This window comes from Panthera onca, chromosome C1, assembly GCF_046562875.1.
Source record: "Panthera onca isolate mPanOnc1 chromosome C1, mPanOnc1 haplotype 2, whole genome shotgun sequence".
NCBI lineage: Eukaryota > Metazoa > Chordata > Mammalia > Carnivora > Felidae > Panthera > Panthera onca.
Window position 1 is genome coordinate 72,405,386 of NC_138346.1, and position 14,055 is coordinate 72,419,440.

Sequence of the window (14,055 nt, forward strand, 5' to 3'; positions counted from 1 at the left end):
AAATGTTTGAAACTCAAAGCACCCCTTAAGGGCCCACAGAATAGTGAAACTGGTATCCTTAATTTTGTATTTTTCCTTTAAGGCAATGCAGAGATAACAGGTAAAAATTGAGCAAATGTTTTACATTTAGGGGCGCCTGGGTGGCTCAGTCGGTTAAGCGGCCGACTTCGGCTCAGGTCATGATCTCGCGGTCCATGAGTTCAAGCCCTGCGTCGGGCTCTGTGCTGACAGCTCAGAGCCTGGAGCATGTTTCAGATTCTGTGTCTCCCTCTCTCTGACCCTCCCCCATTCATGCTCTCTGTCTCAAAAATAAATAAACGTTAAAAAAAAATTTTTTTTTTAAATTTATATTTTTGTATGAATTGGGGTTTTACTTCTTAAAAAAGCTTTAAGGTTTGAAGTCTACTTTGAGCACCACCAGTTCAAAAGGAAACATTTCAAACTATAAAGTAAATCAATCAGTATGCATTTTATTTCCAGCCAAGGTTTTACATTAAGACAAACAAACTAAGTGTGGGCAAACTGTTGATTCACATTTGAGAAATTGCATGGTTTCTATTTAGGTTCTGAAAATGTAGTTAGTTGCCATAACATAAGACTATTTAATCTGAAACCACCTGAAGGTGTTTAAAAGTATATCCTAAAGGGTGTTGACAGAGGAAATATATACAGTGTTATGAAACTTTATACACAACTCCTGACCATGGTGTAGATCTATTCATGGTGAATAGGTGATGTTCATCTGTTCTCCAAAAGTGGTGAAAAATATTAAGTCAGTAAATAAATGCTCAGAATTACCAAGGAACAGTTAAAAACGACCAGGATCCAAACAGGTTATTTATATCGTATTTATCTATAAAGAAGTGACAACACTAAAAAACACATTGAAAACCAGTGTTTTAAACTTTAAATGTGGGATTTAAAAATATTCCATTAACTTGAGATTGCAGTAATTTTTTTTCCCAAATAGCATTTGATGGGCAATTCCAATATAATTTACAGCTGTAATACTCCTAAAAGGAATATCTACATACTATGGCTTATCAAATATAATCTGCATTTTGCAAATCAATACAAAAATTTATCCATCATTTATACATTTTATATTTATATACTTCTTAAAAATTAGATTTTATTGCTAAGTGAATTTAGGATTCGTATTAACTTTGGGAACCTAATATATAATGCTTTCATAACTTCCCAATTATTTTTTTTATAAACACTGGAAGCAAATGATCATGAAAATGAGACTGTAACTTAAGGCATTTTTGAAAAGAAAAATAATTAGGTGCCATTTTATTTCAAAAGCATATTTTGTCCCACTTTTTTCACTAGCAAGAAACTAAAAACATGAACCATTTTTTTTTCATAAATATGACTACAGTAATCAAAACACAAAAAAGGGTCATCAGCATTACTTAGATATTTAAAACAAGGATAACATTTTCCCACTCACCGAAAAGAAAAATACTTTTGATGACCAGTTTATAAACATCAGATTCATTGGCCATGTTAAAAGGTCCAGGAGAATTTTTAATTCAGCAATACTTGAGAATATATATAGATATATCTAGATATATCTATCTATAGATAGATATATCTAGATATATCTATATATATCTCCAATAGGCATTCCCCACAAAATTAAATCATACGTAATTGCCAGTTTTAATAAACACTTGTTCACAGATCATCCATTTGTCTTATATGAAGTTAGGCAATATCAAATGTTCTGTTATGGTCTCCATCTTCTTCGGAATCATCCTCTGAAGCTGTTGAAAGAAAACAGGATGATCAAGAATGATTTTAAGGGGGATGAGAATGGATACGTATAAATATGAAGCCAGAACAGCAATGACTTGTAAAATAAAAAAACCCAATTTAGTATTCTGTTTGGTCAAAATGATAAGTTATGACAGGGTTAGGGGTGGTCTGACTGTGGGTGATGCCCATCCATAATGCTCCCACCCCAACATCTTTTTATGTTAGTTTTTATAAAAATGAGAATGCTTAAAAATGTGCTTCAAGAACGTCTTCTAAAAAGCTTCTGAGATCAGCCTGTGTTCACAGTAGCTAATGATTTAGACACTAGAGAAAAAAATGAACTTAAGGCAAGTGCTCTCACACACCTGAGTAGAATCTGGTTTATTACCGCTGCATGTTTGATGCATCCGATGAGAATGAAAAAAAATGTACACAGAATAGGTTATGGGTATCCTTGCAATTTACATCAAAGCTATGTCTATACAATGCCAAGAAAAAGCTCTATTTAGTCCAAAAAGCTTTTATATAGACACAGCCTAAGTTAAAACAATTGGATTTAGTAAAAAACTTTTGAGATTATTCCTATGCCTCTACATTGTCAGAAACATCATGTTTGTAACATTTCTGACTTCAATTTAAGAGCCATTGTAGTAGCTCAGAAGTTTAAAATAAACATCCTGGAATGTCTATAGGAGGGACCTAAGTATAAAACTATGGATTCTCTAAACTGTTACGTGTTGAGGAAAATGGAATTCACTAAAATAAACACCCAACCAGCATTTCCCCTATTATCAAGGGCAGAAAGGTTAAATGTATACTCTTCTTGTATTAATATTAGACCCAATATTTAAGAGCACCCAACAAATGGAATCAACAAAAACATCCTACATGTATGGATGAAACTTAAGTTTTCATGTTTCAATTTATCTTGCAGAAATCTTCAATCCATTTTTAGTAAATGATAGCAAGCATATACTTGGCTCATGAATGAGTAAATCCTATGGTTAAGTTTTATGCTATATTATGGAGAAATATCAAACTAAGAAATAAAACAGTTTTTCAGAGAACTTCTCATGTTTTCTCTTCAATTAACTCCACAAGAGAAGAAAATTCAGTGAGAACCAACTTTTAGAATACATTAATATTCTGGTACTTAGGAGTAAGCTTGTAGCACCCACAACAGCTTTTACTCTCAGCTGAATCTGGGTATATTTCACCTCCGTCTTTCTTACATGTTGGCAGTAGACATTGCTATGTTTAGGAAACTACTAAATGTTAGTTTAAAAAAAAGTAAAGCAATCTGGGGAAAATATTACTATCATCTAAAACAAATTACTACCATCACATCTGGCAAAGTATGAATTATAATTTGCTAAAAGAGATCTTTGTGTTAGGTAACATAAGGGATGTGAAGAAGTTTATATAAAAGAAAAAAAAAGATGTACACCAAATGAATTCCCACTTTATATACCAGACTCCTTTATATACCATTTTCACACATACTAAACTGTGAAAAGGCATCTGGTTGTACCTCTAATCCTTTCAAAACTTAAAAATAGTACAAACTTAATGACAACAACCCATGTCTTAGAATATTCTAGGAATTAAAAGGCTCTCATGAAGACCAAGTCCTTCTCAAACTTTACTTCAAAGGGTAAAAAAACACGCACACTACAGGTAACACTCCACAAGTGTTTTGAAGATGAGTACAGAGAATAATCAAGTGGAGAATATATATTTTAAAACACTTCAAAGAGTGTAATGGAATCTGATCGTGGGGAGCCAGTTGCTTTGGGTGAAAAAGTACAATAGGTAGGGTAATCTTGAATTCCCAGGAACTGTTTCAGAGCCACCAATATCTGTGCCCACCTGGTACGAAGCACCCTGGAGGTTGTAGGACTTTGAGGTTAAGCTGTGCAGATGCCTGTAAAGATTTGGGCATTAAGTGCCTTCACATAGGAGCCCAGGCAGAAGTCCTAATGCTGGAACGTGATCTTAAGAGATTGGAGTTGCTGTCGGAGCTGGCTGCCTATTAAAGGTCCATGAGGACCTGAACAAGGAGCAAAAAAAAAACTATGGCTTCTGTTACGGACTCAGAACTAGGAATCTTTCACCCCTATTTTCCTAGAACTATACACAAACCCAGGGAAAACTTTTAATGATCTAACAAAGATGAATAACAAAATTTCTCTCTCTCTCTCACACACACACACCTAACAGATTTAGAAGTGTGGTTTGACCAGAAGTTTTCTTTTTGATTAAAATTAAGGCGATCAAAAATAAAAATTTTAAATAAAACACTAGTTAAAATATATCCTTCTGTACCTTAAAATTGTTATTTTTTAAAAATATGCTTTGAAAAAGCTCAGTTGCCCAACCCATCTTTCCCAAATCAGTTATTATGGTATTACTACGCCTATAAATGAAGCTCTAATTTGGTAGAAAGCGTATACAGTAAGGTTTTGGTCTGTGGATTTAATTTGCAAAAGAAATTCAACAAGTCTGGGAAGGGGAAATTCCACCTACTTTCGAGATCTTCCATATGTGCCTGAAGAGTTCTTGCAAGGTTAATAAACTAGAAACAATGCAGAAAGAAATATAGTAGTTTAAATGTTGCAAATTGATCTAAAAAGAGAATCAGTATAGGAGATTCATTTCTACTTTAAAAAGTCAAACACCATTTAAGCCTTTAAAATAGGGGTCTTTCTACCCCCACATCAAAAATTACAAGCTTAAAATATTTTTTAACTGTTGTATATAATCACCATTATATAAATGGTCATGTAGAAATCATGAATCATGTAAAAACTGAAAGCTGCTATAATAAAATAATTTTATCTAATGGCATTTCTGTCTTGCATAAATACAACACTTCAAAAAATTATGGAGAAAAAATTAAAACCATTACAATGTGGACACAAATGAACACTCTTAGGGGTCAAAAAAACAAAACAGGAACAATTTTATCTTCCTGTCTAAATTTGATAGCTCCAGATGTATTACATTTATTTCGATACTTAAAAAAAATTTGTGAAAATGACTTCCACTTTAATAATTTGTACCTTTTACAAAGGCATGAATTATATGCTTTATATAAAGGTTTATTCATTTTGAAAAGATAAGTTACCTTTTAGGAAATCATCTTATGGCATCTACTATATTTAGGTACTACGATTTCTAAAGTACTTAAAAGTCCAGCGATCTTCGCTCAAATTATAAATGCTCGATAGTTCATTCTCTTTTCTCTCAATGATAATAATCTATCAAATGGCTTACAGGAATGTTCACATGAGGATTACAGAAAAATGTTTTACCAATTTCCAAACTATATATATTTGGTAATTTTGATTATTTGGTTATTTGGTAATTTTCAAGATAAAACAAAAACATTACACCTCACCAGAAATTTGGCTCCATTTTTAACAAAGTGAGTATTTAAAAAATAGTCTGAAGTATATGTTTATGAACACATTTCAAGATATGAAGTGTTCACAATACTACAGTACTGATGCAGGCCCTAGCCCCTGCCACACAAATTGGGCGAGGCAGAGAGTATAAATTTCCTATGGTACACTGAGGTAAGTAGCATCCTATACTCATAAGCACCTAAGAGACAGCTAGCTCAAGTGTTAACATTAAGGTAAGAGTGTACAGAGTAAACACACAATAGTCCATATCTTAAGTAGTTTCTAGTAATATGAATACTTAAAAATTAGTACACTGCTAATCTTTTACAGGATAGTAACAAATGAAATTGAAGTTAATTTCCCATACTCTTTTGGTTTTTGGAGTTCAATTTAATAATGAGTTGTTTTTTTCCCTCCCAAATGAAAAAGAGCATTTTCCCTAGGTATTTTCAATTCCATCCCTGTTTTTCACTAAAATATATTCCAATTACCTTCAAGAGCTAGAAAATTACTTGTTTAAAAATAGCTTTTTGGAAAAATTAGCCTGCTTGATAAAGAAGGAAGAAAGCAATTCCCATTAAATCTACATTATCTTTATTTTCAAGGCACATTTTAATATAAGAGCTCCCTAAAGAAAACTAAATGTAAACATGTAAGACAATCTGCTTTCCAAAGCGAACACTTGCTGCATCACACCCTCCCTGCTCCCCCAACTCCAATATTACTTACTCGGACACGTGTGCTTGGTTCATTTGTATTTCCCATCATATCAGAAAAGCTTTGTTCGCACAAGTGCAATAACACAACTAGGTAGAGACCAGAGCTGATAAACTCATACTCAGCCTTCAACAGGAAAGCAAGCGAGAAAAAAAAAAATGAAGAATGAAAAATTAGTAGAATTGAGATTGATACTTATAGCATACCGATAAACTAGAGGAAATGTATTTACATCCAGCTCCTAGGAAGAGTATAATGCCAATTATTGAAAAAGAAAGAGCTGTCTTTCATAGTTTCATAAAAGTTCACTAATTGCCATATAATGTATTCAAATAGGTGTATGAATAACCTTTTCATTCTCATATAGTCTTCCTTTATGTAATGATTTATATAAAAGTGGGAAAAATCATTTGATGGTGGAATGAATGCTCTGGTTCTACATAAAGCTGAAAACTGATTTCATTACACAGATAGCTGTAACTATTTGCTTAAAAATTACCATTTCATCTACAGCAAAAATCAATACATTATGTGACTAAAATCCTATTCTGACAGGTTGTTCATGTAATTTAATTAACTTAAAGGCAACACTAAATATAAAAATTAACTAAAAAAAAGGTAGTAAAGTAACTTCCTCATATCATTCACATAGAAATTTGCAATGGGTAAAAATAGATCTTTGGTTCAATGCTGTTCTGTTGGTTTTGAAGCTAAGAAAACAAATCATGAATATAGTGCTATTAAAAAATCTAATCTCTTCTGTAACTGTTTACACAGTGATCTCTAAATTGTATCATATTTTGATAACTTAAGAAATCTATGTTCTTAGTGGCAACTTCAGCAAGTAACTGGTTATAGATTCTTCAGAATACTCAACAAATTTGAAATTAAAAGTTTCTCTAAATGCTTCACTTCATTAACTTTGTTTTTAACTTAAAAGGAAATCATGCATCCAGAAGATTAAAATGTATTATAAACTAATCATTTAAAATGAGGGTATCTGTCAGACCACTAAAATCCATGATTCACCAAGAACAAAGATGTTAAAGCCAGAAAGCTTCATCAAGACTGTCATTTTCCACCTAATATTTCTCAATGCCTCTCAATTATTTAAGAGGTGGGTCATTAAAATCCTTGAAGAACAATAAAAATACTCTTGGCTGTACTGAAAAGCCAAAGAACCACCTTCAAGAGACATGATGGAGTACCTACAGAAAGAATGGAAGAAAACCATTCTTTGAAACCTACTCTGATTTTGAGGAAAAAAATAAAAATTTCTTTGCATCTTTCCATACTCTTTCTTCTTGTTCTTTAAAATACCACTGTCTAGGGACGCCTGGGTGGCTCAGGTGGTTAAGCATATCACTTCAGCTCAAGTCATGATCTCACGGCTTGTGAGTTTGAGCCCCTGGTCGGGCTCTGTGCTGACAGCCTAGAGCCTGGAGTCTGTTTTGGATTCTGTCTCCCTCTCTGCCCCTCCTCCACTTGCGCTGTGTCTCTCCCTCTCTCAAAAATAAATAATAAAACATTTAAAAAAAATTTAAGGGGGCGCCTGGGTGGCTCAGTTAAGCAGCCGACTTCGGCTCAGGTCATGATCTCGCAGTCCGTGAGTTCAAGCCCCGCATCGGGCTTTGTGCTGACAGCTCAGAGCCTGGAGCCTGTTTCAGATTCTGTGTCTCTCTCTCTCTGACCCTCCCCCGTTCATGCTCTGTCTCTGTCTCAAAAATAAACGTTAAAAAAAAACTTAAAAAAAAAAAACTTAAAAAACTTAAAAACTTAAAACTCTAGCTGTCTAGAGAGACTCCTTAAGAATTTAAGACAATTCCTTATTGAAAGTGGTACTCCTTTTGGACAACTGGCTTCATTAAGGAATAAAACAATAACCAGTATTAGAGTAGCATCTGTACTATATCAACTAATTTTTTTCATTCCTTAGATCAGTGATTCTTAACCTGGATCTAGGCAATTAGCTTCAAGAGATCTGGGAGTCCCTTAAATTATATGCAGATTTTGTGTCTATGTATATTTTGTAAAGAGTGTTCCTTGGTTTTAATCAGATTTTCAAAGGGTATCTATATTCGCACATTTAAAAAGAGTGTCCACAAAAGATCATATATTGCATGTTTCAATTTATATGAAATATCCAGAATAGACAAAGTCAAATAGAACACAGATTGGTGGCTGCCAGGGGATGGGAGAAGGGGGAAATAGGGATCCCCTACTTAATGGGTACAGGATTTTATTTTGAAGAGATGAAAATGTCCCGGAACTAGAGAGAGGTAATGGTTGTGTAGTGCTCAAGTGTACTAGTACCAATAACTGTTCACCTTAAAATGGTTACATTACATAAACTTCACTTTAATAAAAAAGGGAGAAAAGTGTCCAAACACTTCATTTAAAAGGTGTTTTTCAAGCATTCATGCATTCTGTCACCATCACCTCTCTTTTTATCACAAATATGCTAATAAGCACATTTGGATAGTATGGCCCTAGAGTTATCCTCATAATCTTTCAACATCTCCCACCTGAATTTTCCTTTAAAAAGGAAAAAATACTGAGCTCTAAATTTCAAGAAAAATTAGTGATCCAATCAATGGGGGGAGAAGGGAAGGAGAGATCAATACATACCAAAAAAATCTGAGACATGAGAGGATAATACATGAAATAAAATTTTAGTATCATCAGAGAAATCCTGACATTATGTATTTGTAGTGATACAAATACTAAAGGAAAGAAAAACAATGTGAACTTGGAATAAATGATTTCACATAAGATAACTCGTTCAACATATAGATGGAAGCGGAATGGGGAGGGTAGAGGGAATCAGACATGAGGAAGAACAGGGGATTATATAGGCACATAAAAAATTATTCCTAACATAAAAAAAAAACAAAACAAAAAACAGGATGCAGATCTGGGGTTTGGTGTTTCAATTATTTTCCAGTACTCAGAGGCATTCACAATTGAGACAGCTCTGGGGAGAGAAGGTTGGCATGCCTACTTTGGGACCCATTTCCTAAGCTTTCCTTATTTTTAGGTTTATTTAGGAAGCATATGATGAATTTTACCTTACACTTAAAATTTGTGACTTTGTTATGTGCCTTGTGCTTTAAAAAGTTAGGGGGAAAATGAAAAATTATAGAATCATATAATACCTAATGTGGTAACAGAATTATATTAAAAACATTATTATTATTATTATTTTAATGCAGGTTTTCTGACCATGATTTAATCTTTTCTTCAAGAGTTGTCCTTTAAGCATAGAACAGACACTTACCAAATTAGGCAAAATATACTAACTTGTTCATTTGCATGAGCTCTATGTAGTTCATGAATATCAAAATCCTCCAGGTTAAGCTGCAACTTCTCTTTACAGAGTTCACAGGTGGTTACAGCCTCTAATGAAGAACCTGGTAAAATTAAAAGGAAAACTTAGTTTGCTATGTCTCCACAAAATACTATTCCTTGTAAAGTTTTAAGCTTAGAATATAGAGAATCAAAAGGGAGAAAGGAAGGAAGATTGCATTACTGCCATAAACCTGGTAAGGTCTCCTAAAATAACAACTGGTTAACACTAACGTGCTTGTCAGGTCCTAAGCTTATGCCCATTATTTAGGTGTCTGTTTTTTTCCTTCCAGAAATGCATGCTACCCCATCCTTGATGGTGGGAAGCTGACAATGGAACATCATCTGTACTTCCCGCTTCTTATTTAAGTACCTTGGCACGATGCCATGAAAACAATGTTAAATAATGTAGTATCCCAAACAACTAGTTACCTATATCCAGGCCAGTATCTCTGATGTGACAATATATACCTAAGACGTTTTGTCCTCTAAGAAATGTGCATTCCCTGTAAGCTAGGAGGGAACAAAAGGAATCCACCTTTGTCTAGGTAAAAACAGCTCCATTCAGTCATAAAAGGAACAAAGTCTTGATACATGCTACAACATGGATGAAAATAAGTAAGTTACCAGGGATTCAGGAGAAAGGGAGGTGGGAGCTGCTGCTTAATGGATGAAGAGTTTTTGTTTTGGGGTGATAATAAAATTTTGGAAGTAGATAGTGGTGATGGTCACACAACATTCTGAACATACTCAATGACACTGAATTACACATGTAATAATGGTCAAAAGGGAAATTTTACTTTATATATATTTTATCACAAAAGGAAAAACAGTTCTTTCTGTCCAATATGCAGTTACTGGTTACTCCTAAGCTTCTGGCTCCAATTAAATCATTGGTAATTTTGTCTAATTAAACATATAGCCATTTTCCCCCATGCTTATTTTTAGACAGCTTTAAACTAAAATATACATATACATATATATAATATCCTAAAAGTGTGTGTATATATATGTATATATATCCTAAAAAAAAAAAATGTATATATATATATATATATACACACACACATATCCTAAAAGCAAAGAAGTCATGTGATTAACAGGGTAGAAGTTTAGATTCAATTAACATTTGTTGACTGTTATATGCCAAGATTTAGAAGGAAAAAGAAAAGTAGTAACCTCTGCCTTCAAGCTCTTAAACAGTAAAATCTGGCATAAAGTCTAAGACAGCAGTAATTTATATGCATTTTCTTTTGAAAATAGTTGGAACAGAAAGTGAGTGCTATTCTAAGGTAGTATGTTCTCTGTTGTCTCAAAATGTCCTGTAGTCAAATTACATTAAGATAGTCACTGTATTTCCAGTATATGATTAAAACCAAGCTGTTGTTGCTGTTTTAGGAGTCTAACATACATAGAGATACTGAAATTAAAATGCATCTGGAATATTTTAATTAAAGACAATTAATATTGTACCACTGAACTAAATTCAGGATAAGTCCATACTATGACTGATGGAAAACAAAGAACGTGAAAGAGATTTATCAGACATTTGTTTTTAAAATTTTTAATGTTTATTTTTGAGAGCGAGAGAGACAGACAGACAGACAGACAAAGAGGGAGACATAGAATCTGAAACAGGCTCCAGGCTCTGAGCTGTCAGCACAGAGCCTGAGGTGGAGCTCGAACTCACGAATGGTGAGATCCTGACCTGAACCGAAGCTGGACACTTAACCTACTGAGCCACCCAGGCGCCCTACATTTATCAGACATTTCTTAGAACTATTCTCTGATTCAGAAGCAGGAGAAGTGTGATTATAAAATACGGGCCTCTGAGATCATGTAGTACAAATTCTTTCACGTTTTAGTGCTTCATGTTTTTTCTTCTAGGAATTAAGTGACTTATAGAACAACGTTCAGTAGATCATATACAGCTCAGAAAAGCCCATTTATCCCTACATGTTTAATCTAGGGCTCTTTCCATTAAGACCCCACCTCATTCAGTAGGCCCTGACTGCCCTGACTGCATTCGCCTCAACTTGTACTAGACTTGCTTTATTCATTTTCGCATACCCTGAGAGTTTAACAGTCCATACGTGGCAGCTGCTTAATAAATGTTTAAAATCAATCTCTACCAGAATGAATCTTCTACTAGATGGGGTCTTTATGTAAGTATGAGAAAGCCTTTGTGAAAATTTATCAAGAAGGTTCAGTTCTTGAGATCTTTATATTCATCTGATCATATCTTAGAAAGCTTATTAATAACCTGGTAACACCCATCTAATTGAGTATTTACCACATGCCCAGTACTGTGAGAAACTATTTATAAACGTCATCTCATTTGACCTTCACAACAACCTTATGTGGTAAGAATTACTCACTTTTACTCATAATGGATCTGAGGCCCAATCCCAGACCTACTTAAGAACATTCAAAAGTAGATCTAAGGCATCAATGTTTTTTAAAACTCTAAGGGATAATTTTGATCAGCAGCCAAGGTTGAGAACCAATGTTAAAAAAACTTAAGATCCTTCAGTTAAGTTTTAGTGCCATTATTCCAATCTAGGCCTAACAATGTTCTTAACACACTGTATCAACTGTTTTCCTGCCTACACAACGCTAAATGTCTAACTGCAAATGTATTAGAAGGTGAGTCAACTTGTTTCTCATTTTGGTAATGGCTAACATTGCTGGGCCCTTACTAAGTGTCAAGAACAAATGCTACCATGCTGAACATTCATTTAATCTTGATAACGGCCCAGGACATGATAAAGCCAAGAAGCTATCATACCACCGTACAGCTAAGAAGCTGCAACAGGTGAGATGGGTCTTCCCCCACAGCACTGGGATCAGGCTAGTTTAAAAGAAAACATAACCTCCCTACCCCAAAGGAGGCCTTGGTTACCTAGCTACAAACAAATTTTTCCCAGGAGCCTCACAATCTCCAGCTTGAACAGGTTACCCAAGTCTTCCAAAATGATGATTAAAATCAGTATTAAAGGGGCCCCGGGGTGGCTCAGTCGGTTGAGCGTCCGACTTCGCCTCAGGTCATGATCTCACGGTTCGTGGATTTGAGTCCCACATTGGGCTCTGTGCTGACAGCTCGGAGCCCAGAACCTGCTTCTGATTCTGTGCCTCCCTCTCTCTGCCCCTCCCCTGCTCATGCTCTGTCTCTCAAAAATAAATAAATGTTAAAAAAAAAAAAATCAGTATTAATGCCATCCTACCTCACAAATTATTTTCCTGTCACCAACTATTATTAGACCATCAATCTCATACAATGGCATACACTGGTGCGCCTGGGTGGCTCAGTCAGTCAAGCATCTGGCTCTTCTTATCAGCTCATGATCTGACGGTTCGGGCCCGTGTGGGGCTCTGTGCTGACAGCATAGGGCCTGCTTGGGATGCTGTGTCTCCCTCCCTCTCTCTCTCTCTCTCTGCCCCTCCCCTGCTTGCTCTCTCTCTCAAAATAAACAAATTTTTTAAAATTGTGCACATTTACTAATCTCATCTAATTTCCCACCCTTCTTACCTTAGGAGTCATTTTTACTTATATCCTCTGGTACTCATGGTCTAACAAATTTCTCTCAACTTTAAAATTAAATTTCACTCTCTCAAAATAAACAAATAAACATTAAAAAAAGAGGGGTGCCTAGGTGGCTCAGTCAGTTAAGTGTCTGACTCTTGATTTCAGCTCAGGTCAAGATTTCATGGTTTTGAGTTTGAGCTCTGCATCAGGCTCTGCACTGACAGCTCAGAGGCTAGAGCCTGCTTCTGATTCTCTGTCTCCCTCTCCCTCTGCCCCTCTCCAGCTTGCACTCTCTCTCTCTCTCAAAAATTAATTATTTATTTATGTTTATTTACTTTTGAGAGAGAGAGAGAGAGAGAGAGAGCGCGCGCGCGCGCGAGCGGGGGAGGGGCAGAGAGAGAGAGAGAGAGAGAGAGCGCGCGCGCGCGCGAGCGGGGGAGGGGCAGAGAGAGAGAGAGAGAGAGAGAGAGAGAGAGAGGGAAAGAAACACAGAATCTGAAATCTGAAGCAGGCTCCAGGCTCTAAGCTGTCAGCACAGAGCCGGACACAGAGCTCAAACTCACAAACTGAGATCATGATATGAGCCCAAGTCAGACACTTCATCGACTGAGACACCCAGGCGCCCCAAAAGAAGTAATATTTAAAAAAAAAAAAAACCACAGTACAATACATTAAATTTTGAAGCAAGATTAATGAAGTTCATTAATGCTTTTGCTTCAAAAATTAATTACCATACTTTTGATAAGAGTATAAATTTGACAATCAGTAAATTATAATCAGATTTGGTAACTAAAACGTATATGTACGTGCATCTCTTGGAAAGACTGCAAAAACAAAACACACAAAAAGGCAAATCTTACCAGAGTTAATTTTGGCCTGTAACCACTTTTTCATACAATCTTGGTGAACATACTGCAAGCTTCCTGTGCACTTGCACGGCTCTATCAGCAAGTTAGATGATGATGCAGCTGCCATCTGACAAATTCTACATAAGTCACCTTCTTCTTCTTCAGAGTCCTCTAAAAGGAGGCTAGAAAAGAAGGAACATCTTGTAAATACAGCTATCAAAACTTATCCTGGTTGGTCATTTCAAATCATACATAATCTCAAACAATATTTTTGTTATTTCTATTCATGTTCTAAGTAGAAAAAAAGCAAACAACCATAAAAAGCTCCAACCACCATTAAAAACCAATTCAATGAGAATGAAAATGACAATAACTGTTTTAAAGGTAAATGAAACAGGATATCCTATTATTTACCTTCAAAGGATTTAAGTAATTTTGTCTTTGATAT

The 14,055-nt window shown here is 35.1% G+C and overlaps 1 protein-coding gene across 16 annotated transcripts in view; it reads right to left on the reverse strand.

The window, feature by feature from the left end:
* Nucleotides 1-450: 450 nt before the first annotated feature.
* Nucleotides 451-14,055, reverse strand: part of MARCHF7 (membrane associated ring-CH-type finger 7) — a 60,082-nt gene continuing 46,477 nt past the window's right edge. For 6 of the 16 annotated variants that reach the window (XM_078451253.2, XM_078451260.2, XM_078451258.2 and 3 more), the window contains 5 exons: nucleotides 13,620-13,789; nucleotides 9,189-9,298; nucleotides 5,901-6,014; nucleotides 4,291-4,339; nucleotides 451-2,154 (listed from right to left, as the gene is read on the reverse strand). In XM_078451253.2, coding sequence (XP_078307379.1) covers nucleotides 2,054-2,154; nucleotides 4,291-4,339; nucleotides 5,901-6,014; nucleotides 9,189-9,298; nucleotides 13,620-13,789 — 544 coding nt within the window. In that variant the 3' untranslated portion in view covers nucleotides 451-2,053. Of the gene's footprint in view, nucleotides 3,815-4,290; nucleotides 4,340-5,900; nucleotides 6,015-9,165; nucleotides 9,299-13,619; nucleotides 13,790-14,055 lie in introns of those variants that run through there. The other 10 variants (XM_078451255.2, XM_060624615.3, XM_078451257.2 and 7 more) reach the window with 8 other exon arrangements.